The sequence below is a fragment of the Empidonax traillii genome, unplaced genomic scaffold (genome assembly GCF_003031625.1).
Source record: "Empidonax traillii isolate 1590-97213 ecotype Southwest subspecies unplaced genomic scaffold, ASM303162v1 scaffold419:size1009643, whole genome shotgun sequence".
NCBI lineage: Eukaryota > Metazoa > Chordata > Aves > Passeriformes > Tyrannidae > Empidonax > Empidonax traillii.
The window spans coordinates 972,603-998,860 of record NW_020955612.1 but is presented as its reverse complement, the minus strand read 5'-3'; the positions used below and the strand labels follow the sequence as shown (position 1 = coordinate 998,860).

Here is a 26,258-nt window from a genome sequence, read left to right as displayed (position 1 = left end):
CAATCCTACTCCTGCCCACACACACCTGCTGCTGCCCCACTTTCCTGGTGTGTGGATCATGTGCTGGTGAAAGAGCAGCTCCACTTGGTAAATCTCTAAATGCTTAGTGAGGGCTGTGCATGGAGAGCAGAGCTCTCTGGCCAGTGGTGAAGGGGGCTGCTGAGCTTAGAAAGACACAGGTTCATCAGGAGCTGTCAACACGGATCAACTGGAAATACCCGAGCCCTGGGCAACTCAGGTGAGCTGTAGGAGACCAAGGTTCAAATCTCTGCTTTATCTCAAGGGGCTTGGACCCACTGTTTCAAGATTCAAGGAGTTGTCTGAGGACTGGGCTTTGGCTGATATCTTGCCCTGGGTTGGGTTTTCTTCCAATAGCTGAGTTGTTCCCAGGGGATGTTTTATTGAAAATGCCATGTTTCCACAGGAAGTTTTTGTTCTGATGAATCACAGCCTTTCCAGTTACAACAACAAAGCAGGTTTTCCTGCTCTGAACATTTTATCTTCCCTGAGAGAGAGAGATTTCTTTCCCCACAGTCTTTCCCCCGCTCCTTGGTTTGGTTTTGCACACAGGGAAGAAGGGGAATTCTCTCTCTCCTCCATTACACAGCAGACATCAAGCCGTTTTTACCCTCTAGAAACACCTTCAACTGAAAAATTGGGCCACCTCTTCCCTAAAGAAATACATTTTTTTTAGAGATAGTGGCAAAAATTTGCCTGTTCAAGAAAACTGCTGTCATCTATATGCCAGCTCAACCAGAGAAGCTGTGGATGTCCCACCCCTGGAAGCGCTCACGGCCAGGTTGGACAGAGCTTGGAGCAACTGGTCAAGTGGAAGGTATCCCTGCCCATGGTGGGCGGGGGGGAGGAGGTTGGAACAAGATGATCTTTAAGGATCCTTCCAACACAAACCACTCTGACGGGACGACAGTCACTCTGCAGCCCTCCTGGCTCTGTCCTCCCCCTCTCTCTGCCACCGACGTTACCTTTGGCAATTTTGATGTCCAAGGCCGTGCGTATCAGCGCCATCAAGGTGGAGGTGAAATGGACTGTCATGTCCTCAGCCACGGGCATGTTCATCAGTACCAGTCTCTGCGCAAGAGAGAGAAAAAAACAGCGGACGGAAAACAATATCGAAAAACACATCGACCAGGCTGGAGGAAAAGAAATTAAACATTAAACAAAAGGGAAAAAAAAATAAAAATTAAAAAAAAAAAATAAAAAATAAAAAGCAACAAAGAGTGTCAAAACAGCACAGCCAAAAAAGAAGGGAAAGGATCACCCCGCCAACCCCACTCACCCACCCCCTCCCCCAATGGCTCCTTCCACCCCAGGACACCGGCTCACTGCCTTCCAGGGCTCCTCCTGCACCCTAGGAACGGCCCCTGAGCTCCCCTCCCCATGGCACCGGGGCTGCCACAGCACCTTCTGGCACTTTTGGGAAGACACACCTGATCCATCAGGGATGCAGGCATGTGGGATGTGTGGGAAGGGGAGAGGGGGCTCAGGTTTCCATTCCCAGGTGGTTTGGCTTTCCAGCTCTCAACCCTTCCCACCTGGGGCAGGGGAGAGGAGGGTCCCTAACCTTCAGGGACTTCAGATCAGCTGGATTCCTCTAGCATGCTACACATCCTGGCGCTCCCTTTTTGCGTCTTTCAGAGATGAAGTTTGCCAGCACATGCAGGGGATCCAAATTATCCAGGGGTGGGGAAGGGAAGGGAAGGAAGGGTAGAAACAGTGCAGAAGGAAAGAGAAAAGGGCAACCAAGGCAGGTTAGACACGCCATGCTCCTTCCCCACCCTGGGCAGGCGGGGTGCAAACCGAAGTGACCAGATCCACTTTCCCGAGAGTATATTTTGCTTTGTGAATACCTTGGGTCATCCCTTCCCTGCCCATTTCTTTTTCACCCAGATCCTCATGTCCTTTTCCTGTCTTCAAGCCCCCATTTTTCTCCTGGAAAAGCGTGATGACGGATGTATGCTTGTGTGAACAAACAAGTGAGAGCTGGAGAGGGTGGAAGCGTGTCTGGAATTGGGCAGGAATCCCCTTGCACTAGCCCTGCTGCTGAAAGGGCTGTGGGCAGCAGCCCATGGCAAATTAAAGCTTCCACTGGCTCCACACCTGGACAACAAATCATCCCATAGCTCTGGGTCTTGTCCTGGCAGCTAATGCCCTCAGCCAAGCCATGTAGCTCCCACCCCACGTCCTTCATGGCTTCCCGTGCTCCTGCTCCATGCCTGCACAGCTGGGAACACGCTGTGCCGGTTCCAGGAGCTGTTTGAGAGCCACCACCCCAGGCAGGGAAACTCAGAGGCACCTTTGGAAGGCACCTGGCTTTGCCTTGCACAAGCCATCCTTGGGACACAGCCCATGCCAGTGCACCTGGCTCCTTGCACACAGCAACGCTGCTTCTGTGGGATTTGTCCTTGCTGCCCACCTGCTTCCCATCTCCATGGGCTTCTGTGCTGGCTGGAATGAGGGTGGTTCCAAGCCCTGAGGATGAGCTCAGTTCAGCGAGCTCCTAAGGACACCTCACTCTCCTGACTGTACTACCAGTGCTGCTCCTCACCTCCTCTCCTGCAACCCTCCCACTTCCACACTATTGCTGATCCTCTTCCACTGGGGTCTTCCATCCCGGGGCTCTGAGTGACCATGGCAGTGTCACATGCGTGGGCAGTGGAGACCAGCCAACGTGGCCAGGGCTCTTCTGAGCCCAGCAGGCTCCCCAGGGGCAAGCTAAACACATGTTGGACACCCCAGCACCTCCCCGGCTCCCCCAGTCCCACCTCCCGCACGTCCCTTGAGCCCCAGGTCCTACTCAGCTCTGACCCCCATAGAAGGAAGGGTTGATCTACCTTATAGGCCACTTTGGAAGGACATCTCTTGCCGAGGCCTAGCGGTGGTGACATAAGAGTCAGCATTTCATACATCTCAGTGTAATGGATTCGGCCACTGCTCATGGAGGGGGAAGGGGAGGGAGGGAGATGCAGAGAGAGAGAGAGAGAGAGAGGAGGCATTCCCAGAGAGCAGAAAAACGTACAAACGAAAAATAGTACAGGAAAACAGGAGAGAAAAAAAAAAAAAAAAACAAACGGACAAACAGGAAAAGAACAGGAAACCCGTTAATCAAGGCAAATCATACATGAGAGACTGTCCTGATGTGGATTTATAGCACTGCTCACACAGACCCAGGAATGCTGGCAGAAAGCAACTCACCCCTCTCCTCTCTGCTGCTCAAGTGCCTGTCTCGCTACCATCCTGGGGCTCCTCCTCTGGCCTCAAACCCTTTCCTAAAGCCCGCCAGCAGCCCCCACCTCGTCCCACAGGTTCCAGGGCTGTGTGCGAGTGGTATAAATCAGATACACGGCACTCGAGCCATGGGTTATTTGAGGTCTCGGTGGTTTGCACCGCAGTGCTCTGTGGCCTCCGTAGCGTCTTCCCTCCCGGGGGGTGGGGGGCCTGGGTATTGCTTTGCGTGGCCACCTAACCCATAGCCAGAAGGCTGTGTATCCCCAGCTCGTGGGGTCTATGCAATTGGGAGGCAGCATCTTGCATAGAAGGCAGTGGGCCAGGGTCACTTGTCAAAGGAAGATGCCCAGTTGCTTCCATCTGGCTCTGCGGATGGACCACTTTCCCACCATGCACCAGTGCAAAAAGGCATGCTGAAATTGGCTGAAAAAAAACAAAACCGGGAGGAAAAGTTGTACATGCCATGCTCCCGCCCTGGCTCTCTCCCACATGCGGCTGCAAGTTCCACCAGGTTGGAGTTTAAAGAGTCTCAGCAGAGGCAGCTGTTTGGGCCTTCCAACATTGGGGTTCATTTGGATATATTTCCCAAGGGAGGCAGTTATGGCAGGCCCCCACCTCGCACTCCTCTGTTCCATGAGGACCTGCCTAGGATTGCTGCAGTGAGGAATGTTACTAACAACAGGCCACCTGGTGATGCCTTGAGCCCTCTGCCAGGCTGAGATATTTGGGCTGTGTCTCCCTCTCTGCACATCCACATTTCCCAGGGATCCTGGGGTTGGCCACCTCTTCTTCCCCTCGTGCCAGGCTTCCATCCTGCACTGCGAAGTTCAGGATGGTTAATGGGCAAGGGCAACCTCACAATGGCAAAGGCATCAACCCTTACAGCTGGGCTGGGAGGATGCTGCTGGAGAGGAACCCATCTCAGCTGGGGTGGCCTGGGAGAGAGGGCACTGCTAAAAAATTAAGAACCTCCACAGGATCTCCGCTTCTTCCCTAGAATGTGTTCAGAGCAGTGTGGAAGAGGGAGAAGATATCTCCTGTTCTCAGGAAGTACCTGTGGTCTGGAAGCAGACTCCTGGCCAAAGAGGCCCCACCAAGGTAAGTTCTGACAGTTCAAATGTGAACCAGAGATGGTGATGTCCCTCAGCAGGAGATGTTTGGGGTACAGGCATAGAACAGACTGGACCATCCCCTTTGAGACCTAACATACCTAAGTGGGTGGAAAACAGGATTGATAACAACACTGCAGAACATTAACTGGGATGATCAAGAGGAAATATCCAGATCCAGCAGTCTGTAAGCAGCGCCTTGGCAGAGCTGGATATGCTCACTGACTCAAGGTGTCTGAAGATGAGATGACTTGGAAATTTTCATGCATTAATTTAGTGCTAAAAGGAAGCAAGACAGCGATCTTCCACCCACCCTTCCTGTAGGGGGGATTTTAGGGTACCCTGCACACAACAGGCACTGTCTCTCATACTGAGATTCTCTGCACAATGAAGGAGGAATGGATTCCTGTGACAGGAGGAGTTTTGCATCAGTGACCAAGGACTGCACTAGAATTGTGCTTTGCTGCTCCTCAAAGCAGAGAACTTAAAGCTTTCTTAGCAGCACAGTTGTGCCCAGAAACTACCTCCCCATGCAGTAAAGCACTGGCAGGCATATGGAATGACATCTATCTGAAGAGGAAGGCTCCAGAGAGCTGGTCCAAGCACAAAAACATCCTTGATGCGAGAGCTGACCCATCTACCCATGTCTGGACAGAGATGCGCTCACATGGCTTCAGCACAAGGTGGCCTGTAAAACCAGCAGAGATGAATGGCTTAGTCCTGGTCATCAGAGAACCTTGTGAATGATAGAGAAGGAAATATGGGCAACAACCCTCCTCCTGTGGTTAGGAAATAAGTACTGTGCCATAGCAGGCTGTTACGAATAGCAAGCGATGTTAGAGTAGATTCAGGAATAGGTGATGTCCACAGGGACATCATCTGTGGAGCACTCTCCCAGCAGGCAGGGCAGGCTCACTGAACTGAAAGGAGTCCAAGTTGGGTTGGCATTTTGGGATCTGACAAGATGCAACAACCACGAGGGTTTTCTTTCATAAGTTGTCTTTTGGGAATTGTTTCAGGGCAGTCAGAATCCCTGAAAAGCTCTTGGGTCCCTGAAATACCTCATGCACAGGGAGAAGGAGACCAAGGTAACACAAGGAAGAGATGGGGATGGTCTCCCTCACGTGATGACAGAAGCTGAGTTTATCATGAGTTTATCCACCTGCACTGCTCTGCCCATCCACAGTCAGCAGAAATCCCAGATTGCTCCAGAGCTCCCTTTTCCTAGGAAGCACTATAGGTACCCCTCCAAGCACCAGGTGATCCAGCCAGTGGAGCTCTGTTGATAATGAGAAAGACTAACAACTCCTCTCAAAGGTGTCTTCTGTCTGCAGGGACCTGGGCAAATGTCCTCAGCAAAGGTGCCACATCCTTTGCCAGGGATGCAACACAGAAGAGTGGAAAGACTTCAGGGAGCTCTTCCTGGAGCAGATGAGCCGTCTGAGATTCTTGCAAGAAATTTCCTGTCCCTAAATATCTCTTTCTAATGACTGAGCATCCAGGCCTTGTCTTGCTTGCTCTTTTTTGACCTCTGGTGGTGCATCATCCCCATATCCAGATGTGGAGGGTGACAGGCCCGTTGTTCCAGGGATGCTGAGTGAAAGAAGCCTCTCTGATGTTTCAAGAAGGATGCGGTAACACCACTATGCTGCACCAAGGAATCCTCTTCTTCTGCAGAGCCAAGATCAAAGGCCAGAGGCATCTGAGCTTCCCCTGCACACCTCAGATGCTATGAGGGATGCAGAAGGAAGAGCAAGTTCTGCGATTCATTCTCTCATGCCATGGCATAGGTCACGGCACTTCAGGGTAAGTGGCAGGTGCACGATTTTTCTCAGCTGTCATCCCAAAATAAAATTTAAAAAAAAAAAAAGAAAAGGTGCAAGTCAGTGAGACACAAGGAGACCAAATCACTGCTGTGGACTCGTGGCCAGCAGCTGAGAGCTTGGCTCAAGATAAGGGAGAGGAGCTGTTGAGCTCCAGAGACGTGCCCTGGAATCACCACCTCCCAGACAGATCCAGCAGCCCGTGGGCAAGACTAGCAAAAGTTCTGCTCCCCAGAAAGACGGTTGGTTGTCCTCCAAAGTGCCACACTTGAGAAAGGGTCTGTTGGGTACAGCACAGCATCCCCCGGGGAGAGACGTGTCACCCTGGCCTCCCCACCCTCCCCCCAGCCCTCACTCTCCAAAACAACAGAGAAGTCCCAAACATCCTCCAGCCTTTCCTCCCCCCCATTCCCTCCCCAGGAGCAAACCACATCTAAGCCCCGCAAAAAAAAATCCTTGTCCCATGTGAGGTATTTTGAGAAGCCAAGCAGGGATGGTGGCACTTGGCCTGGCACCCTTCGGGGCTCCCTGCACCAGTGGAACTGGGGTGGGGGGCTGGCTGGGGGATGCAATTTGTCAAAACCCACCCCAGGAGGCTCTAAGCCCCCTGGCCCCGCTCATGCCTCCCCTCGAGGGGAACAGCTGCTGGCTCTGGGAGGCAGTGGACCTCTTTAAACTCGAAGGAAAGCAACATCAGGGTTCCCTGGGGAGGCGCGGTGGCGGTGGAGCGGGGGGGGAAGGAGGGGTGGATGGTGCGTCCCGTGGCCAAGTTGTGGCGGAGGACTGGGAGGCAAACCTTGCACGCCACCCTGTAGGGGCAGTTCTCTCCTAGGCCCAGAGGAGGCGAGATCACCCGTACTAATTTGTACATATCCTTATACGAGATCCTGCCGCTGCAAAGGAAGCACAGGTGGGTTAATAGGACACTGAGAGGGAGGAGGGGAGGATGGAGGGCTTAACCAGGGGATGCTGGGGGCCATCTGTGGGGCAAGACCCCCAGGAGCGCACAGCTCTTCTCCTTCTGGCTCTGTCAGACCCAGAGAGGGGAAAACTGAGCATCAGCTACTGTCTTCTCCACCATGGGAATCAGCTCATATCTCCTCAAACTGTCCCATCTTCACCCTGGAGAAGGACAGTTCTAGTGGTGAACCACCACTCCATTACCCTTCCTCATCGTGCCCCTGACCCCTATGCCTGGTGGGAGAGGGCTGGGACTTTAGACAGGATGAGCCTGCAGCTTGGTTGGGTTCTTGCCACCACAAGCCCTTCCGATGGGGTTGTGTCCCATCGCATCAGCAGAGACCCTGCTCTCACACAGCCAACTCTCTGGGCCTCATAAGGTCCCAGGGAAGTTGGCAGCTGAGCCACTTGACTCCAATCCCTGGGGAATCTGAGATGGGGAGAGATAATGTGACCAGCTGGTGGCTGTGGCACTAGCATCTCGGTCTCTCACGGTCCAGTCCTGTGCTTCGACCACCAGACTGCGCTCTGCCAAGGGTACACATTATTAGAAGCAAACTTTCCCCTGCACACACCCTTTCTTGCCCACAGAAGCACATCTCCCCAGACCCGGTGCAGTCGTCGCAGGATTCGGCCTGTATCCTCCTGCACCGCTGAAATATTGAAGCAGCTGTGGCAGGGAGCTGGCAGGAGAGGGTGCAGGGGCTATTCGATGCTGAGCCTCCCACTCTACTCCAGACCAGAGCCCTTTGGGAAGCAGGACCCTGTGGGGTGGAAGTGCTGAGGTGCAGCGTGCTGCAGCCTCCCGGGCATCCTTGGACAAGCTTGGAGAGAAACCCCGCGGGGAGGCAAAGAACAGCATTACTGCCCTACCCAGTGCCTTTGCCTCTGGTTTTCTCCTTGCTCGTCTCCCATCCCCTCTCCATCGCTGGCCAGAGATGGAGAACCCAACCAGAACCCAACCATCTGGGCAAAGTCCACCCCTGTGCCCCCCTGGGGTTGGGTGTTCTCCCCATGAGACCTTTGTGGGATGGTCCCAGTGTCAGGAAGCAGAACTGCTGCCCCACTCAGGCACTGGGACCCATGTGGATATACTCACCTGTTCCTCACTCAGCACTGGGGGCCAGGGCTGCCTTGGCAGGCCCTGCACCACCAGCTCCTGTGCACATCCCCTAACCACTGGCTACATATTATGGCAAAAGAGCACAGCTTGCTCAGATATCAGAGGGGCACATGGCCCAGACAGAACAGCCCAGACATGCTTTTATTGTGACTGTCCTGGAGAATGAGGCCACCAACATGGGGGGCAAGAGTGAATGAAGTGCCTGGTATGAAGAAACTCTTCCCCAGAGTTATAAGTGAGATGCCCCGCCCCGAGCACCTGCGTGTTTCACTGCTCTCACCTCCTCTCCTTTCTCTAGTCAGAGCTGATATTAGGCATAAAAAAAATATCTTGGCTGTGGCTGGTCTTTTGAGGGGCAGGACATTAACGGTGGAGGCAAAGAGTCTCCAAAGAGAGCGCATGTGGTTGCCAAGGGCTCTCGACCTAAGATCACCCACACTCTGCAGCAGCAGTAGTAGGTCGTGGCTCCAAAGAGACTGTCCCCGGGCTGAGGGAGGGAGGAAGGGGCCACACAAGGCACCCTTGTGGTTTTGCAGCTGAGGGAAGGGCAAACACGGTCCCAGACCTGCCAAGGGCTCACCATTCCACTAGGGATGCTTGAGACCCCCCTAGGAGGAGAAGGAGTGGACAGCAAGTCCCCTGCAGTAACAGCAGCAAGAGCAGAGACAAAGTCTGGCCATTCACAGTAAGTACAGCCCCTGTGAGCCCATCCCATTACTGGAAACAGGCTGCTGCCTGCAAACAAGAGCCCTGTTCGCCGGGGTCCTCATCAGCAAGGGCAGGAATGCAGGAAACACAGTCCTCCCATCTCCAGAGGGCTGCATGGGCTGGCCAGCATGGGAACACAGTTCCCCAAACAAGGTCCTCTGTAGGTGGGCTTGGCAGGAGCTCAGCAGACCCCCAGCATCTCCCCATGGCTGTGAACAATCCCCACTCAGCCCTGCTCTGACAGGGGAGCTGTGGGTGCTGGGGACCAAGGGACAGAGCCATTCTCAGGGCAGAGGCACCCAGCTGGTACACAGGGACAGGAAAGGAGGCTGAGAGGGATCTGCCCACTGGGCAGGGAGGAGAGGAAGAACAGGAAGCTCCAGCTCTCAGGACAAACACCACGGCAAACCACAAACATCACCCAAGACACCTGTGCCACCAGCCACTGTAGGAACCAGCTTCTGCCCTTGTAACATCTGTGGGTGACAGCAGACCATCCCTGACCATCCTAGGCATCACTGATGGTTCCAGTAGTAGAACAGAGAGACGCTCATTTAAAACCAGCTCTGAGAGGTTGCTCAGGAGAGAAGAAGCTGGCTACATACCACGCTGCTCTGTCATACTCTGCCCAGATCCGGACAAACTCATCTAGATGGTGAGGTCCCAGGATGGAGGAATCCCTTGTCAGGTACTCAAAATTGTCCATGATGACTGCCACAAACAGGTTGAGCATCTAAATGAAAGGGAAAAAGGAACAGAGAAAGGAAAGTGGGGGGAGAGGAAGCAAAGATGGGAAGAGAGAGAGAGGGAAGAGTGATTGTTGGAAGACGATGGAAATGACCCTATGGCTGGGGTGCTGATGAGGGAGATCCCCAGGGCTCCTGGGGGGAGTAACTAACCAGGAAGGAGCAGAAGAAGATGAAGGAGACAAAGTAAACGTAGGCCAGGTCGGTTCCACAGCGCTCGTTCTCGTTCTGCCCAGATGTTGCCGTCGTGTCCGGCTCGCAGCCTTTGCCCTCCAGGCAGGACAGCATGATCTCCTGCCAGGCCTCTCCTGTGGCACTCCTGTGTCCAACACAGCCATTCTCAGCAGCTCAAGGTGGCACAGGATGGAGCCGGGGCAGGATGCCCCTGGGAGAAACCTCACAACCCCCCGCCCAAATTAGACACCTCTGGCACACGGAGGAGCATTTCCCACGGTTGCTTACCTGAAGAGGAGCATAAGGGAGCCCAGGAAGCTGCGGAAGTTGTTGTGTCGGTTGATGTGGCTTTCCTCATCCAGTTTGATATTGCCAAAAACCTACAGGAGGGAGGAAAACAGCTCAGCTCTTCAGGCAAGAACTCTTCTGCCAGGGAAGCAGCTTCACGTTTACATCCCCATCCCTGAAAACATCCAAGACCAAGTTGGATAGGGCTCTAATCTAGTTGAAGATGTCATTGCCGTGGGGTTGCACAAGATGACCTTTAAAGCCCCACCCAACCCAAACCATTCTAAGACTGATTCTACAAAAAGTACCCCAGCAAACACAGGCTGGTGCGCAGCCAGCACGCCAAGGAGCTGGCGCCAAGCAGCCACTGGGGAAGGACTCTTCTCTCCTTGGCAGGGATTTACAGTGGGTGGCAAAGGCTGCAAGAGGCTGAGCTACCATGGAAACAGGAGCACAGAGGACCTGGGATCAACTGAGTCCAATTGCTCCACATCTGCCCCGCTGCTGCACTACAAGTGGCCCCTGAGCACTGCACAGAACCTGGTGCTTCTAAATGCACTGGAGGTGCAGGGATGCTGCAGGCAGGTGCTGGGTCATGGTCCTGGAAACTCCCAGGAGCTTTTCCCTCGGTGGACAAATGATCTGTGACAGTGGGGTCAGGCACAGCAGTGCAAACAAGGCAGGGAAGGGCTCAGGGAGGGTGGGACAGACAGACTGCTAAGCCACCACAGACACCCAGACACTTGGCACTACCATCCCCAGGGCCAAGAGAGGCAACGAAACCACAAACATGGACAATATTCTAATAATGACCCACGGCCAAGGCCATGGAAAGACATAACGAGCATCCGTAAAGTGCCCCGAACAGGAAAAATGTGCTGTTATTACTGTTAAATATTTATTCCCCTTTCCCTGAACCTAAAAATACACTAGCTGCAGAGTATTTTTTCCCTGTACAGGTTTTTTGGAATGTGTAATTGTAGAATATTTTCTGCCTCCAGCTATTTTGCTCAAATAACGCCCACAGACTTTACTGCTTGGGGGATTTGTTCACAATGGTGTTAAGAAAAAAAAAAAAATCAAATACTACCACATGGCAGGGGGGTGGAGGGAGGCTGAGTCAGATGGTGGCTCTTTAGCACGGAGAACACCTGGAACTGGTGCCGAGATGTGTAGGACAGAGCAGCAAAAACGAGCCACGGGACTCTCAGGGCGGGAGAGAGGGGGTGGAAGATCCTAAACACCGGCACTGCCAAGCAACACAAGCTGGGCCCCTCCCCTACACATCAAAAAAAAAAAAAATCTGCCCATCCTGGCAGCGCATGTCAGGCATTAGGTACTGCAGCAGCTCATCAGGCAGCTCCACAACCCAAGTGTTCGTCATCAAAGGTTCTCTGTCAGACCTTCAGTGTGGGATTCAGTCACTGCAGAAGTGAGGCAGCCCCGTGGCATGTGCGGAGCTGAGCGTTTTAGCTCACGTGCTTCTTATTTACCAGCTGGAGCCAGGAAAGCTAATGTCTCCCCGTGCTCTGCAGACCTCCCACCGGCTGGTGGGTCATCACAGGGCTCTAGGCAGGAGTGCCCAAGCAGCGGCACAACTACAACACAAACCCTTTGCAGAGGGATGAGGTGGACAAGAGGGCTGCAGGAATCACTGCTGTGATCCAGCCATTCCAATGGGAAAGACAGAAGGCTGCTCACCGAGTCCTTCAGGCATGAAATCAGTCCCTGGGGGGCTGTCTGTCTAGTCAGAGATTCAGTAGTTGCTAAACAAAGAGGTGGGGATTTGCCAGCAGCCACTACACAGGGTGCCCAACTGAGTCCGCAAGGCCACATCTCCAAAGGTCCAAGCTGGTAAGGCAGCTGTAGAGCAAGACTGAACGAGCCCATGGCAGTTTCCCCAGGGCATGTGGCTCTGCAGCTCCCAAAAAGGTTCCACCCTCGGGACCTTCTCAGACACCAAGTGAGGCAATGACAGGCAGGCGCAAAGCTTGCTCCCGTGTGTCCTCCTGCTGAGGACACGCCGCTGCACGCTGCCCGTGCCAGAGGGATGTCTGTGCTCACCTGCATCCCAATGATGGCGTAGATGAAGAAAAGCATGGCGATCAGGAGGCAGACATAGGGGAGTGCCTGCAAGAGAAGCAGATGAGTCACCCCATTTATCACAGGTCCAGCTCCGGAGGAGTACAAAAAGCACAGTGGGCAGGGTAAGCCGTGCCCATCCATTTCTCCTACGAGCCAACAAGACCTTGGGAATACCCTGCGTTTGGGAGCAACACCACAGGACTGTGGCCTGGGTGGAGATCAGGGCACATGAGGCTTACCTTGAAGGACTGCACAAATGTCCAGAGGAGGATGCGGATGGTGTAACCCTGGCGGAGCAGCTTGATGAGCCGAGCAGCCCGGAAAAGCTTCAGGAAGCTCATGTTGAAACTACTGGTGTTCACCAGCTGGGAGGAGATGACAGGGTCAGAGGGAGGTGGGAACCCCCAGGGCCACGCTACACCCCGCTGCTCCCAGCCCCTGCCTCACCTTGGTGTCTGTCAGGATGATCTCTGTAATGCTCCCAATGACAGTGATGAAGTCAAAGATGTTCCAGGTGTCCCGGAAATAATTCTGCAAAAGGAAGGAAAGAGGAAATGCGGATTTGAGCTCGGGGATGGCGGGTCTGAAAGGCGCTGAGCCACAGGCCAAAGCTGCTCAGGGACAACCACGGAGACCTTGCAGCCCATTTGTATGCAGCCAGGGTCCGGAATACCGTCCTTTGTCTGAGACAGTGGCAGACCTGAGCATGTCTGCAGCAAGCAGCTTCTCCTGGGAGATGATTCATGCATCCAGCAGGCCACCCTGGCAAACGGGAGCAGGAAAAGTAGCCACAGACATTCTAGATCAGGCTATAACAGCTCATAATGCCAGCCCTCACAGCCAGGAAGCTGCTTTGCCCTCCTCTTCATGGGCACCTGGACCCACCTCAGCCCTGCTATTTGTAGAGCAGCTGGTGCAAGACCAAAAGTGGTTGGTGATACTGGGAGCAAGGAGGGTGGCTGGAAACCCTGCTGCTAGTGGACCTCATCTCCCATGGGCAGCAAAGAGTAGGTGGAGGCAAGGCAGTCCAAGGTTCAAACCCTAAGTGAGCAGCTGGGGACTTGAGGACAGTGAATCGGGCAAGAAGGTCTCACTGATTCTCAGGTCTGATCCAAATGATACAGGCCAAGGACAGCAGAGCATCTTCTGACCCTCTGGGGACAAGGGACCACAGCCACCAGCAAATGCAGCAGCAGTTGGCCTAAACAGAGCCATGGCACAGCAGCAGCAGCAGTTGGCCTAAACAGAGCCATGGCACAGCACATACATGGTCCAGGAACCAGAGTATAGCAAAAACAAGGCAAGAAGTAAAGCAGCAGTCTGGCTTCACCCAGCAACATCCAGCAGTGGGAAGCGTAATGAGAACCAAAGGAGTGAATCCACCCTAAAAGCAGCTCTCAGGCCAAGATCCAGAATAAGTAGCAAGAACCTCACATTATTAACACCTTCCCCCTGTGATCTGTGTGTCGCCCAAGTCTGAATTAACACCCTTGTAAAGAACAGGAGTAGCCACTCACCAGGAAGCCGAAAGCGATGATCTTGAGGACGCACTCCAAGGAGAACACCATGGTGAAGGCGATGTTCAGGTACTTCAGGGCCAGCTCATAGGTGTATGGAGCAGAGTAGTACTGATGGAGACAGAGACACATTGCTAGCCAGGAGGGGGCCTGCCAGCCTCTTGGCTGATAGACCTGATATGGTCATGTTTATTGCCCTGGCTGCCTCAAGACTTCCTTCCTTTCTCTACCCAGAACAGATCTGTGGTGGTCCATGTTCCTTGCCCTGGGGTTCTCAAGAACATGTCCTCTTCACTCTCTCTACCCCTCTCCCAGGACAGCTGCCACTCCTTCTAAACAGGAGGCAGATAGTAAATTCAGATCTGTCTCCAGTAGGTAAGAGGTCCAGATAATTTGGGTCATCTCATTTAGAAAAGATATTACCTCCAGTTTGGGGCATGTAGTGTTTCAAGTGACTAAGCCAAGAGAACACATGCTCAGATTCTGCCCCAAAGCATCTCCACGACCAAAACACCCTCCCATCTCATCCTGATTCATCCTCCTTTTCCCCACTGCTCCTCCTAGGACAGGCTCACTCTGAGCAGCTCACCTTCATCATCAGCACCACGGTGTTCAGCGCTATCATGGCCATGATGGTGTACTCGAAGGATGGGGACACCACGAAGTGCCAGACGCGGTACTGGAAGGTGTGTCGGTTCTGGGGCATGTACCGTGTGAGGGGCTTGGCACTGATGGCAAAGTCAATGCAGGCCCTCTGTAATAAAACAACGTGCATCACAACCTGGCTGAGGGAGACATGGGGGACAGTGGCTGCCACATTTCTTTCCTTCACGATGTGAGAAGGCGGGTGGCCCACAGATTTCTTACACCTTTTCCATATCTGAGAAGCTCCAAGTTCCCAAATTGCAAAAAAAAAACCCACGGAAGCATCCTCTTTCCCCCTTACAGACTGTACCTCGTTCTTCTCCAGACTGCACTCCTCCATCATTTTGTCTCCTTGCTCTTGGAACGTGATGATGATGAGAGCCACGAAAATGTTGACGAAGAAGAAAGGGAAGACCACAAAATAGACGACATAAAAAATGGACATCTCCATGCGGTTGCTGCGGCTGGGCCCGCGGTCCTCCTCTGTCACGTCCACCGAATGCTGCAGCACCCTGTGAGCAGACAGGTGAAGAAAAGCAACCAGAGGTATGTCCTTCAGGGCTGCCACCACGTGGCACTTCCAGTGGGACTCACTCTGCACAGCCAGCTCTGTCTGTCCCCCCTTGTGCAATGACAAGGTAAAGCTCTGTCCTAATCTGCTTTCAAGACCTTTTTAAGCAGCTATAGCTTGTTTTTATGGTGTTTTGCCTGTGCCTCTGATGCAAAATGGATTTTCCTGTGGTCTACACACAGAGAATAATACTGTCCAAGCTCACATGAGCATGTAAAGAGGTCTATTCCTGTGGTCATCTCTTAATATTAACCTAAAATGTATCTTAGGGTCATACAGAAGAAAGGATTATCCATCTCCTTAAGGAAGAACCTAACTTCAGCCACGGCCCAAGCCTCACAGCAGGGTTAAAAGCCTGTTTGTCTTGATAAAATTTCTCATTGTTCCTCTCCCCCTTTCTGCCCAGCAGTTCCTCTCTCAGTTCTACCTGGGATCCAGCGGGGATGTGATCAACCCCGTTCGAGGGGACAGACAGAGAAGAATACTCACTGGGGCCAACCCTCGCCGGTGGAGACTGTGAACAGGGTGAGCAAAGCCCAGATGATATTGTCGTAGTGAAACTCATGACGTTTCCACTCTCGACATTTCACCTCCATCTTGTTCTTCTCGTGGTCCACGTAGTTCCCTCTGCAAGGTTGGGAGAGAGCAATGACCTTGTTTTTTTACACTGCCAGACTAAAGGATGGTGGGTGTAAACCCTGGGGCAAGTGTGCGTGTGCAGTGATGGGCACCTCTCCTCCTGCAGGGATGGAGGGAGAAACGGGGAGAAGCTGGATAACAACCATGAGGAAGCAGAGAGGGGGAAGGCAAAATAGATAGAAGAGAGAAGAAGGAAAGAACAGGAGCAAAATAAGGGTCTCTGCATCCCATGGAAGGATGTGCAGTGCTGATACAGCAATGGGGCAGGGCTCAGCTCATGCCATCCACCCTAAGAGATAAAGCCAAGAGCGAGTCATGACTAAGGACTTAAGTGAGAACCACAGCAGACATTACCCAGAGGTGTCAATCAGCATCAACAGGGCACCTACATGCAGTCCTTCTGTGTGTCCTTAGAGCTGTCAGTACAGTAGAAAAACTTCCCCTTGAAGAGCTGGACGGCAATAACAGCAAAGATGAACATGAAGAGCTTGTAGACAATGAGGATGTTGAAGACATTCTTGAGGGATGTCACGACACAGTCAAAGACGGCCTGCAGGGGAAGGCAGAGCTCACCTTGGGGAACCCACAGTCCTGGCAAAGGGCAGGACCAAAACCAGGTTATCCTGCGGAAAGGCATTTCCCACTCCTCGTGGGGAAAGGAGGAAAAGCTGGGCCTTCTCCCAGGCAAAAAGCTATTTTATAAACAGAGGTTAACCCCAGAGTACCCACAGCACACGTGTGGGCACCACGCAGCCCCCAGGGCAGCACCGACCATGGATGTTTGTATCCTCGGTGTTCTCTGCAACCAAGGTAGCAGGCAGTGGACCATCCTAATGATGCAATTAGCAGCACTCAGGACTAATCAGTAAACACTTTGTTGTTTTGCATCACCCCAAATAACAAGGCACAGCAAATACCTCTGCCTGCAGGAGCAGCACCTCCCCCTCAGTGCTCTCAGCCCTAGCACTTTACGTGAGGAATGTCCATATCCCTGTTTCATGGTGGAGACAGGCATTTCCAGAAGTGAACTGACATGGGCTGAATCCATCCACTGATCAGGAAGAAAAGCTGGGGTCAAACCCCATGTTACTGTGTTTCATTTATCAGACAAATAACTACATGTAAATTGAAAACAGGGCTGCCTTGGTCTCTTTGCCCTTTCTGGCTCTATACCCCATCAGCTAAGGCAGGGAAATCCATAATCCTACCTGTGCCAAGGAATAATCCCACTGCTGAAATGGGAAGTATCCCTGCAGTGCAACACCATGGCAGCACAGCACACAGCACCTCAAGTCATTGGCAAGGTGCTCTGGAGAGAAAGATCATGGATCTTTCTGGAAAGAGACTTGAGCTCTCCAAAACCAAGACAATCTACTTTCCAGGACAGCATCTGGGTTTTGCTGCCTTGCACCCACTCGAGCCCCACTGGCAGAGGAACTACCTCTGACACCTTGCAGCAGTCTGGGCTTGCTTTTAATAACTCATTGCATCTCCAGATATGAAGCAGCCTGAAGGGTGCTGTGGTTGAAAACAGGGCTCCTAAAGCGCACCGAAAGCCTTGAGAACAACTTGTTCACTGCCCATGAGCAAATCGATGTTTATGGTCCCTGACCCACCATTCCATGCAGGAGAAGAACACAGGTGGAAGGCAGGAGATGGGGGTCATTACCTTCAGCTTGGGCAGTCGCTTGATGGTTTTCAGAGGCCTCAAGACCCGCAGCACACGGAGAGACTTGATGGTCTTGATATCCCGTCCCTTGTTGGTCCTACCATGTCGGAGGGAGGCACGTGCACCCAAAAATGGAACAGAGAGACAGTAACTTTGTAGACCTGGACGCTCGGGGGGGGTTTAAACTGCTGCCAACACCCCCACCCCACCCCAGCACGTGTGAACACAGGAATAGGAGGGACACAAACGTGCCACTGCTGAGTGCTCAGCCCACCTAAACACATCTCCTCCAACACACGTGCTGACAGCTGGCAGAGACAAAAAACAAAGCAATGCCCTCCACCTCGGGATTAGCACCTTTCCCCTTCACCGGGGAGCAGTGACCTTAACAAACCCCTCTGTGTGGGAAGCCAGGGCTGGGGCAGGCAATGCTAGATTTTCAGGGTAAAGGCAGCACAAGGAGCATCCCTACTACAAGCACATGCCTTTTGCAGGTGGGGCTTGCACAAGGCCCCCACCACTGCAAATTGTTTTTTACCATTACTACTAATTGCAAGAAATTAATAATTAAATGAGGGAGATGTACTCAATAGGATCTACGTTGCCGGACAAACTGTTGATGCCCCATCCCTGGAGGTATTCTAGGCAAGGCTGGATGGGGCCCTGAGCAACCTGGCCTAGTGGAAGGTGTTCCTGCTCAAGGAAGCAGGGTTGGACCCCTGGAAGGGTCTCTAAGATCTCCCCAGATCAGGGCTGCACTTGCCTCCACCCCAAGTCAGCCGAGACAGAGCTTACTGGCAGAATTGTTGAGGAAAGCCCCCTCGTGGCCCTTATTTCTTGAATATGATGATTATTCCCAACCACAATACCAGTTTTTTTTTCTTATCTTTTCACTACCCATGGATTAGATCTCAGAATGGAGCAGAGATCCTGGTGAAGGTGGCACAGCTTGGATCCACCAGGCACCCTCAAAAAACATCAAGGAAAATTACTTACAACAACAGATGCTCCCCATTACACAGTTCCTCTGTGAGGGTTAATGCAACAGGGAGCACAATAATGGGCTTAATCGTTAAGAAGTGTAAACAAAACCACTAATTAATAGTCATCCCTGGGAGCACAGCCCCACATAGGCATGTGAAGCAACTGTATAAACAGCCCTGGGACTCACTTCACACCTCCTGGTTCCTGTTTTGCTCATTATCAGGGGCCTGGGCATCTGACTCAGGGCTGGGGCAAGGATTTGGGGGCAGTGCTCAGCTGGTGAAAGCTGCCACCAAGGACAGCTCAACTGCAGTGATTAACATCTACTAAGGAGGGATCTCTTCAGACCACAGGGGTGCCTGCAGAGCAGTGTACTGCAGTCTCAGCAATGCAGCTGGCATTGGTCAGCACTGGCGTTGGACAGACCAACATCCATCTGCACCCACCCCCCTGTGCTCCCCAGAGCAGCATCCCACAATATCCCGACCACCATAGTTACCCCAAAGCATTCCTGTCGACGATCCAGCCCAGCAGCCACCAAATAGCACCAGCAGAGAGGGAAAGAGAAAGAAAAGAGGAAGAAGGTAAGAAAAGCATTAGGGAAGTTGCACAGCAATAACTGCAGACTCTCAGGTACAGGGACCCTGTGACAGCTGTCCCCCACCCCATGCTTAGGTTGAAAGGCATGATGTGTAGACCACGCTGTGTCCTTCAGGATGGGGCATATTTCCAGGGAGAGACTCATCCAGCAAGTCAGGAGATCCTGCCCTCTCTGCTGGAGGTTTTGGGCTGGGGGCACACAGCAAAAGCTCTGCTGCAAGAGAAATCTGCAGAGAGCAGGACAGGGGGCAACAGCAGGTGGGTTCATGGTCCTCCTTAGCCAAGAGATGAGGGGGGACCTCAAGACTCGGCCCCAACCAGCCAAAGGTAGGTGCTTCCAAGGGAACATACCTGCAAAGCCACAATAGTTCCCATCCAAATTCTGCCAAATCACCTCCATAGAGAAATCCACTGATTAAGAGCCTGAACTGCAGCACAGAATCTCCTGCAACCCAGCAGGACACTCACTTGGACAAGCCAAGGTGGGCTACAAGTTGTTACCAAACCTCTGTTCCCGTTTGAGCTGAGTCCCTTCCACATGCACACAGAACACTTAGCACTGCAGGTAAAGCCTACAAGTAAAACATTTCCTAAAACATATAAAACTAACTCCAGACCCTGACTGCATGTTAGCCCAACAGGGTGGAGGGTCTGTTGAAAAGGGGATAGTTTAACTTTGCAGCACTTCTCTGGTGGGACCTCTGTCCTGAGCAGCCTCACGCCACGTTATTTTGCAGTGTGTAGGGGTCCCTCTTGCTTCCAGACACTGATGCCTAATGGCAGAAGGAGATGCTGCTCTGCAAGGAAAGAGGCACCTCTGCTGGGCACCTGCCATTGCTCACCAGGTAAGAAGATGAGGGCTACACAATGACCCCCCACACACCTCTGGGCAGCTGTACAGAGCCACGAGCGAGTACCACTCCACTGCGCAGTGCCTCCTCAGAGGGTGTCACAGGAGGCATAAGCGAGCAGGGTCTTTAGTTATGGTTCTGGTTATTCCAGCTAACTCAATTTGAACTCTTTGGAGATTTACAGCTTTTTATTTAGGCTGTCTATGGATTAATGTATTAGCTTTCCGTGTGGAGAGCTATGGACGAGCTGAGGATTGCTCAGGATGCAGAGGCTCCGAGGGAGCAATGCACAAGCCATGACGGCATAGTAAGTGATGGCTTTATGGGTGGAATCCTGCTTGTTGGTGATTTGGATGTGGCACTGACAGCAGATGTTGGCACCGCCGGACTAGCCCTCCTGCTGCGCCCACAGCCACCCAGGACCCCTAGGGGAAAACCAAAAACACAGAGGAGAGGCAAAATGGGGCAGAAAATCTTCAGGGCATGTCTTGGAACTTCTACTGGGAAGTGCTGGACTCAGTCACCAGCTGCTCTCACCCAGATAATTGCTGCAGCTGCTCCATGGGCATCACTGCCGACCGAGCACCATGGAGGAGAGGAGGAGTACGAGAAGGAGGACAATCACCCCACCCTAGACCCACATCAGAGAGCTCATGGAGGGACAAAAAAAGAGAGATGGATTCAAACATCACCACCAGAGTTTTCCCCTCAAGACCAGGAGGGAGGGTGGCAGGCAGGGTGGCAGGCTGGGACACGCAGACCCGGTGAACATCCCGCAGCTCCCCGGGGGTGTAGCAGCGATGGGCTGCCAAGAGGAGAGGCAGGTGTTCTTATAAATGCTTTATAATGTATAAACCCATCGGAAATCACCGTGGCTCCTTTGTTCCCCTCACTCCCAAAGCCATGAGATCATCTCCTCCTGCAGGAGCTACCATTGGAGGTGGGGGAGATGGACAATCCTGCAGGTTTACATGATAAAGAGCCCCTGTCCACGACACAAGCAACTCAGTATCTACCCAGCTACGGCTACAAGAGTGAGCAGGTGACATCGGTGCTTTCTGCAAATGGCTGTGGAGATGCCAGGGCCTTCTCCATGGGAAGGGCTTCTGTGCCACAGCCCATGGTGGTGATCACCCTCAAGAATTCAGCTGCCCCATGCCCAGAGGGAATGTCCTTCCCTCTGGAGGATGGGTGGAGGCAGGCAGGTGACAAGCAGGGCTAGAAGGGACATGGCAGCTTCCCCACATGCTCAGTGCTGGACCCTGCTACCTCCAGGGGCAACTTCAGGAACTGTGTCACCTTTGTGGGGTGGGGGCAAGGGGACAGTAAACACAGACTACTGTACTGTTAGCACTGGTGAGGGCACCCATCGACTCAGGAGCAGGCTGAGCCATCAAGCTACGCTCCTTCAGCCATCAAAAGTCTTGATGGAAGTTGTCTTGGAAGGAAAAAGTTTCCTTTTCCTCCTGTAAAGATCCTCAAACTATTCAGTGCATCTTCAGGCAGGTGATGCCCTTGAGACCTGCCAGACATGCTCTGAGAGGCTGTCCTGGCAGAGGAGGGATCAGCCAGATCCCAAAGATGTCTGATCCACCCTCATGGTGGCCTGGGTGGCCTCCCAGGAGTTCAGAGCATTGTTCCCAGCCAGCAAACTTGCTCCATGCCCCTTGCCCATGCCAGGGTCTGCAGGAACTGCAGGGGCTGGTTCCTCCCTGCTCTGCGTGAGCTGAATTCTCCCATGCTCTTCCCGAGGAGAGAGCAGGGGCTGAAAGCACCAGGAAAGGAATGGGGTGAGGAAGGCAAAAGCAATGAGCCAGGGATGGTGCAAGTGGGTGAGAACCAGGAAAAGGAGCTGCTGCCCAGTCTGGGGTGAGATGGGAGGGATGGATTACGGGCTGTAATCCATCGAGCGGCATCAGGGCTCCAACACAGCCACCCCGAGAGCCTCACACGGTACCTGAGCTGTGGACAAGGACAAGGCTTCAGTCTGCGTGGCTGCCAGGCCCTCCCCTCTCACCGGCACTAACGCCACCACCGCCAGTGTCAGAGGCACAAAGAGAGAACAACAGCATGACAAAGGAGCCTGAGCCTCTCCTCTTTTCTCCTCTCCCTCCTCGGGCACCAGCAGGGCATCACAGCCCTGGGGCCTGCGAGCATCACCGTGGCACCACACATCCCTCCCTGTGCTCACGCTGCATCACCTGCCCCAACCAGCGGCACACAGGAGGGCAGAGCAGCATGAAACTCATCCCTGGGTGCTCCTCCCCTCCAGGGCACAGGCATCATAGACATCCCGGTATCTGCAGGCGCCACAAGCTCAGATCCAGAGCCCAACCACAAGGTGATGCTCAGCGAGGACATACTGCAGGGCAAGCACACAGCACCCTGACTCCGCTGTGGTGCCGCAGAGGCTGCTGGCACAAACCTCACCAGCCACATCCCCATCCCTGCAGGGCTCTGGAGCGACGTTCCCCCTCAGAGCAGAGAAAAAGGAACCATTTCCAGCACAAACATGTTCAGAGGGCAGCTCCATCCTGCTGGCTACTGCTTTTGCTCTCTCTGTGCACCCCAAGATGCATAGCAGCTGTATAGTTCCAGCTCTGCCACCCTTAAGCTCTCTCCCCTCTCCAACAGCCCCTTCTGATCTGTTTCAAATCTACTTTCACCATCAACCTCTTCCTAGCACTTCCAGTTTGCCTTGCCTTGCTCCCTGCCTGCTTGCTCACCAGCATTTGATAAACAAGGAGAAATACATCTCTGGAGCAGCCACACACCACTGCTAGGAGCAATCCCAGAAGCAGAGAAGAAGGGTGCAGAGAAATAAAAAAAGCAAAGTCAGGGGCTCGTAGTCATAAGACACAGCTGCATTCTTTTCCCACCACAGCCAGGGGAAGGCAGGGACCTGACAAGGATGATGGTCACTTACGCCAAGGCAAAAGCCACCAGTGCTCCCACCACCACGATGAAATCCAGGATGTTCCAGAGGTCTCGGAAGTAGGACCCATCCTGCAGGATCAAGCCTTGATCAATCATCTGGAGGGGAGAAACAGAGATCAAAACAGGCAGGGAATGAGCAGCTCAGGAAGAGCCACTGGCCGGGCAAGGTGGGGGATGGAGAGTCTGCTGGGGAGTAGCAGACTCATCCCTGTGTCCTGGGTGTAGGTCAAGGAGCATCATATTTGTGTGGAAGCCTGGAGGCTGACAAAAGTGGTGCTGAGCACTCTAGACTCCCATTGCTGAGAACCAAAACTTTAGGGTCTCCACCACCCAGATTTGGGACCAGAACTGAAAAACTGAGCTATTTCCCATCCCCTGCAAAGGATGCTGCTGGTCTCGGCACCCACAGCCTGCAAGGGCTCTTACCTTGATAACCATCTCGAAGGTGAAGACGCCAGTGAAGACATAGTCAAAATACCTCAGGACCTGCAGAGAGAGTCACGGGTGCTCTGCAGATGCTGCCAAGCAAACAGGCCCATTGGTACCCACCCAGACCCCACCACCATCCCACACCATGGTTTGCCTGGCTCAGGTGCAGACAGAGGGTCCTTGCCCCAAACCCAGCCTGTGTAGGCAGAAGGGAATAATTTCCTGTGCATAGCACAAGTGGCTTGGGCATCATGCTGTGAGCTGGAATTGTGTAGCCCCACACCAGTGCCCGTGAACACCAGCATCTCCCCAGTTTAAGCTACTTTACTGCTGACAAGGTACCGTGGTCTGCAGCCCAGGCTCTAAACCCCTCGTGTGGGAAGCTGGGGTTTATAAAGGAAGGTGATGAGGAAGAAGTCAGACTCCATGGCACAGTGCAGGTGCTGCCACCGGCTGCCCTCATTCCCTGTCCCACACGTGCTCCACCACAGAAGCTAAAATTCTACAGGACCTCTGTCTGCACTGCCCTGCGGGACAGGGGGAGCGGGAGAGGGTTGCAATCACTTTGTTGCGGTCGGAGTTGGTGAGGACGGGATCCTCGGCCGCCAGGGCGATGCTGCTGGCGGCAATCACCAGGAGGATGCACATCTCGAAGTAGCGCAGGTTCACGATGTAGTGGCAGGCCCTCCGCACCCTGTGGGGACACAGCCCACACCCCGACCCGTGAGCCCCTGGCAGGCCCCAGCCATGGCCCACGGGCAAAACCCACCCGCCTTCCAGGGCAGAAAGATGGGCAGCAAAGTCTGAGGAGCAGGAGAAGGGAGCTCAGGGAGAATTTGGGCCCGCTGACCCTTTTCTTTGGCCGTCCCACCCACCCCCATCCACCCCACAACCAAGCAGCTGAAGTCTCTGAGAAATTGGGGCGCTTATTCTTCCAGGCTGCTGGAGCTGGGGAAGAGCTACAGGGGAGTATAAAACTGCAGATAAATTTAACAATTAGTGACTAAAAATCCCAACTAGTCATCGGCAGTTGGGAGACAAAGTCAAGAGCGTGGATGGCACAGAGGGAGACAGTTGTGGGGCCGGGGGAACACCACAGCTGGTTATCAAGGCTGTTTGGGAGATACTCAGACTCCCTCCCATGAGGTTTCCCTGGTTTTGGTGATGTCTAGGGGTCTTTCCCCTTGCAACCCTCCTCAGCCCAGGGGCTCCTACGTTCCAAAAAACATCTCACGGGTTGGTGGTGCTGAAGATGAACATGGAGCTGTGCGGCACCATTGCTTTGCCTGTCTCGCTTTTTTCCTTCTTCCGCTTCTTCTTCTCCATTTCCTCCTCATCTTCTTTGGTCTCGGCCTCCTTTAAGGGGCTGGCTTCACCATCTGTCTTGTTGCTAACTGCAGGAAAGCGAGAGCCTTTGCCTGGCCTTGCACCCAGACAGCACCCTGGGGTGTCCCTGCAACATGCAGGCACATGCAAACCCCCTGACTCCTGCTTTAAATCCCTGTGCTGTTACTGGGAGACGGGCCTCTCTCTCAGAAAGGAAGAAAAAGAGATGAGATGCTGGGATGAAGCACATGAAATGGGGTTTAACAAGGCCAGCTTTCACCATGCTGTTTAATTAATAACACTGTTTAGAAGCAGCTCACCTTGACAGCAAGAATGCTGCTAAGGTGTTTGAGCGGCAGCAAGCTGGGGGAGGCTGTGCATGTGTCAGGAAAAACAGGGAATGCAACTGTTTTTTGCCCGGGCGGAGAGGAAGGGGGAATGACGAATCAGATGAAGGGGTGGATGGCAAGGGGGTGAGGAAGAGACACAGCCCCTGGAGGATGATAGCACATCAGCACTACATTTGGGATTCCCCTGTGAAACTGGGGTGCTGGACGGAGGTGCTGCAAGGAACAGCAAAGAAATCCCTCCCCCCCAGTTGGTGGATGTGGACAGGAAAAGCCATGCAAGCGGCTTTCCATCCCCACAGGGTTCCCGAGGGCTGGGACAGGGGCTCAGGAAAGAGAGATGGGTCCTCACTGTGTACCACAGCAGAGTCGTGGACATCGATCATGATGGTGGTGCTCTCCGTGGCCTTCTCAGTGTTGGGGGTGATGGAGGAGAGGTCAGGCTCGCTCCGGCTGACGGTGCGACTGCCCTGCAGCAGCGCCTGCTCGCTGGTGTCTGGGCTGCTGCAGTCCTGTTCTGTCAGGTTGCCTGTCTTCCCCTGGTGGGGCTCGGGGACTGCATGTGGGGGGCTCCCCTTCTTGGCAGTCCCAATCAGATCAGCATCGCCGGCAGGGACCCCATTTGTCCTGCAGGAGGGATGTGAGAGAAAACAAGGTGTGAGAGGACAGGGAGAAAGGACTAGGAGCTCTGGGAACGGCAAGATGCCCTCCCCAGTTACCAACCTGACAGACTCTCCGCTTGCCTCCGGCTCCCCCTGAATCAGCACCTCGGCTGCGGCCACGTCCCCACGCCGGTCCCCATCCTGTGCCCCCTCCATGGCGCTGGCCTCCTCCAGACCCATTTCCTGGCTGGCCGAGCGGCTCCCCAAGATGCCAGCTTGCTCCTTCCCCTCCATCCGGGCTCTGCGGTGCCGGCTGCGCCGCTGGCTCTGCCTCATCCTGGCTCTATCCTCGACGCTGCCACCTGCCCCGTCCTGCTCGCCCGGCTCACAGTTCCCATGGCATGATTTCTGCTGCCACATTTCCTTGTCCCGCTTGGCCCGGGGCGATGGGCTCCTCCTCTCCTCACCACCGCTGGGATTGGCTCCCAGGACAGGCTGCTCTGGTCCCTCCGCCAGCGGCCGCTCGCCCTTGCCCTGCTCCTCGGTGCATTTCTCCAGGGTGACGCCATCCCCTGGTTTCTTCCTGCGGAAGATGCTGGCGTGGGGGTTGATGAGGGGTGGCTCGTCCTTGTTGATGCCCTCCTGGCTGGACATCTGCATGTGCCGGCGCAGCTGGCTGGTGCGCTGCTCCCACACCGACATGTGGTGCCGCCGGCGACGCTCCCGCCTGCGACGGGGGACAGCAAGGGGTCAGCATCCTGGCTGACCCCACCTCCCACCAGCTGAAGCACCCACCCTGGATTTAATCTGGGAATCCCAGGGAGAGGGAAATGCCACCACCAGGGTTACAGGCTGTGCTAAGAGTTTGTCAGCCCTCTG

At 53.8% G+C, this 26,258-nt stretch overlaps 1 protein-coding gene across 5 annotated transcripts in view; it reads right to left on the bottom strand.

Moving 5' to 3' along the window:
* Positions 1 to 1,320: 1,320 nt before the first annotated feature.
* CACNA1E (calcium voltage-gated channel subunit alpha1 E) overlaps positions 1,321 to 26,258 on the bottom strand; it is a 98,404-nt gene continuing 73,466 nt past the window's right edge. For 3 of the 5 annotated variants that reach the window (XM_027894155.1, XM_027894154.1, XM_027894157.1), the window contains 20 exons: positions 25,501 to 26,106; positions 25,130 to 25,404; positions 24,339 to 24,498; positions 23,669 to 23,798; positions 23,102 to 23,161; positions 22,665 to 22,771; positions 18,787 to 18,798; positions 17,304 to 17,400; positions 16,024 to 16,184; positions 15,485 to 15,622; positions 14,735 to 14,936; positions 14,369 to 14,533; positions 13,780 to 13,890; positions 12,710 to 12,793; positions 12,502 to 12,627; positions 12,242 to 12,307; positions 10,178 to 10,269; positions 9,869 to 10,034; positions 9,575 to 9,702; positions 1,321 to 2,949 (listed from right to left, as the gene is read on the bottom strand). In XM_027894155.1, coding sequence (XP_027749956.1) covers positions 2,547 to 2,949; positions 9,575 to 9,702; positions 9,869 to 10,034; positions 10,178 to 10,269; positions 12,242 to 12,307; positions 12,502 to 12,627; positions 12,710 to 12,793; positions 13,780 to 13,890; positions 14,369 to 14,533; positions 14,735 to 14,936; positions 15,485 to 15,622; positions 16,024 to 16,184; positions 17,304 to 17,400; positions 18,787 to 18,798; positions 22,665 to 22,771; positions 23,102 to 23,161; positions 23,669 to 23,798; positions 24,339 to 24,498; positions 25,130 to 25,404; positions 25,501 to 26,106 — 3,289 coding nt within the window. In that variant the 3' untranslated portion in view covers positions 1,321 to 2,546. Of the gene's footprint in view, positions 2,950 to 5,626; positions 7,072 to 9,574; positions 9,703 to 9,868; positions 10,035 to 10,177; positions 10,270 to 12,241; positions 12,308 to 12,501; positions 12,628 to 12,709; positions 12,794 to 13,779; positions 13,891 to 14,368; positions 14,534 to 14,734; positions 14,937 to 15,484; positions 15,623 to 16,023; positions 16,185 to 17,303; positions 17,401 to 18,786; positions 18,799 to 22,664; positions 22,772 to 23,101; positions 23,162 to 23,668; positions 23,799 to 24,338; positions 24,499 to 25,129; positions 25,405 to 25,500; positions 26,107 to 26,258 lie in introns of those variants that run through there. The other 2 variants (XM_027894156.1, XM_027894159.1) reach the window with 1 other exon arrangement.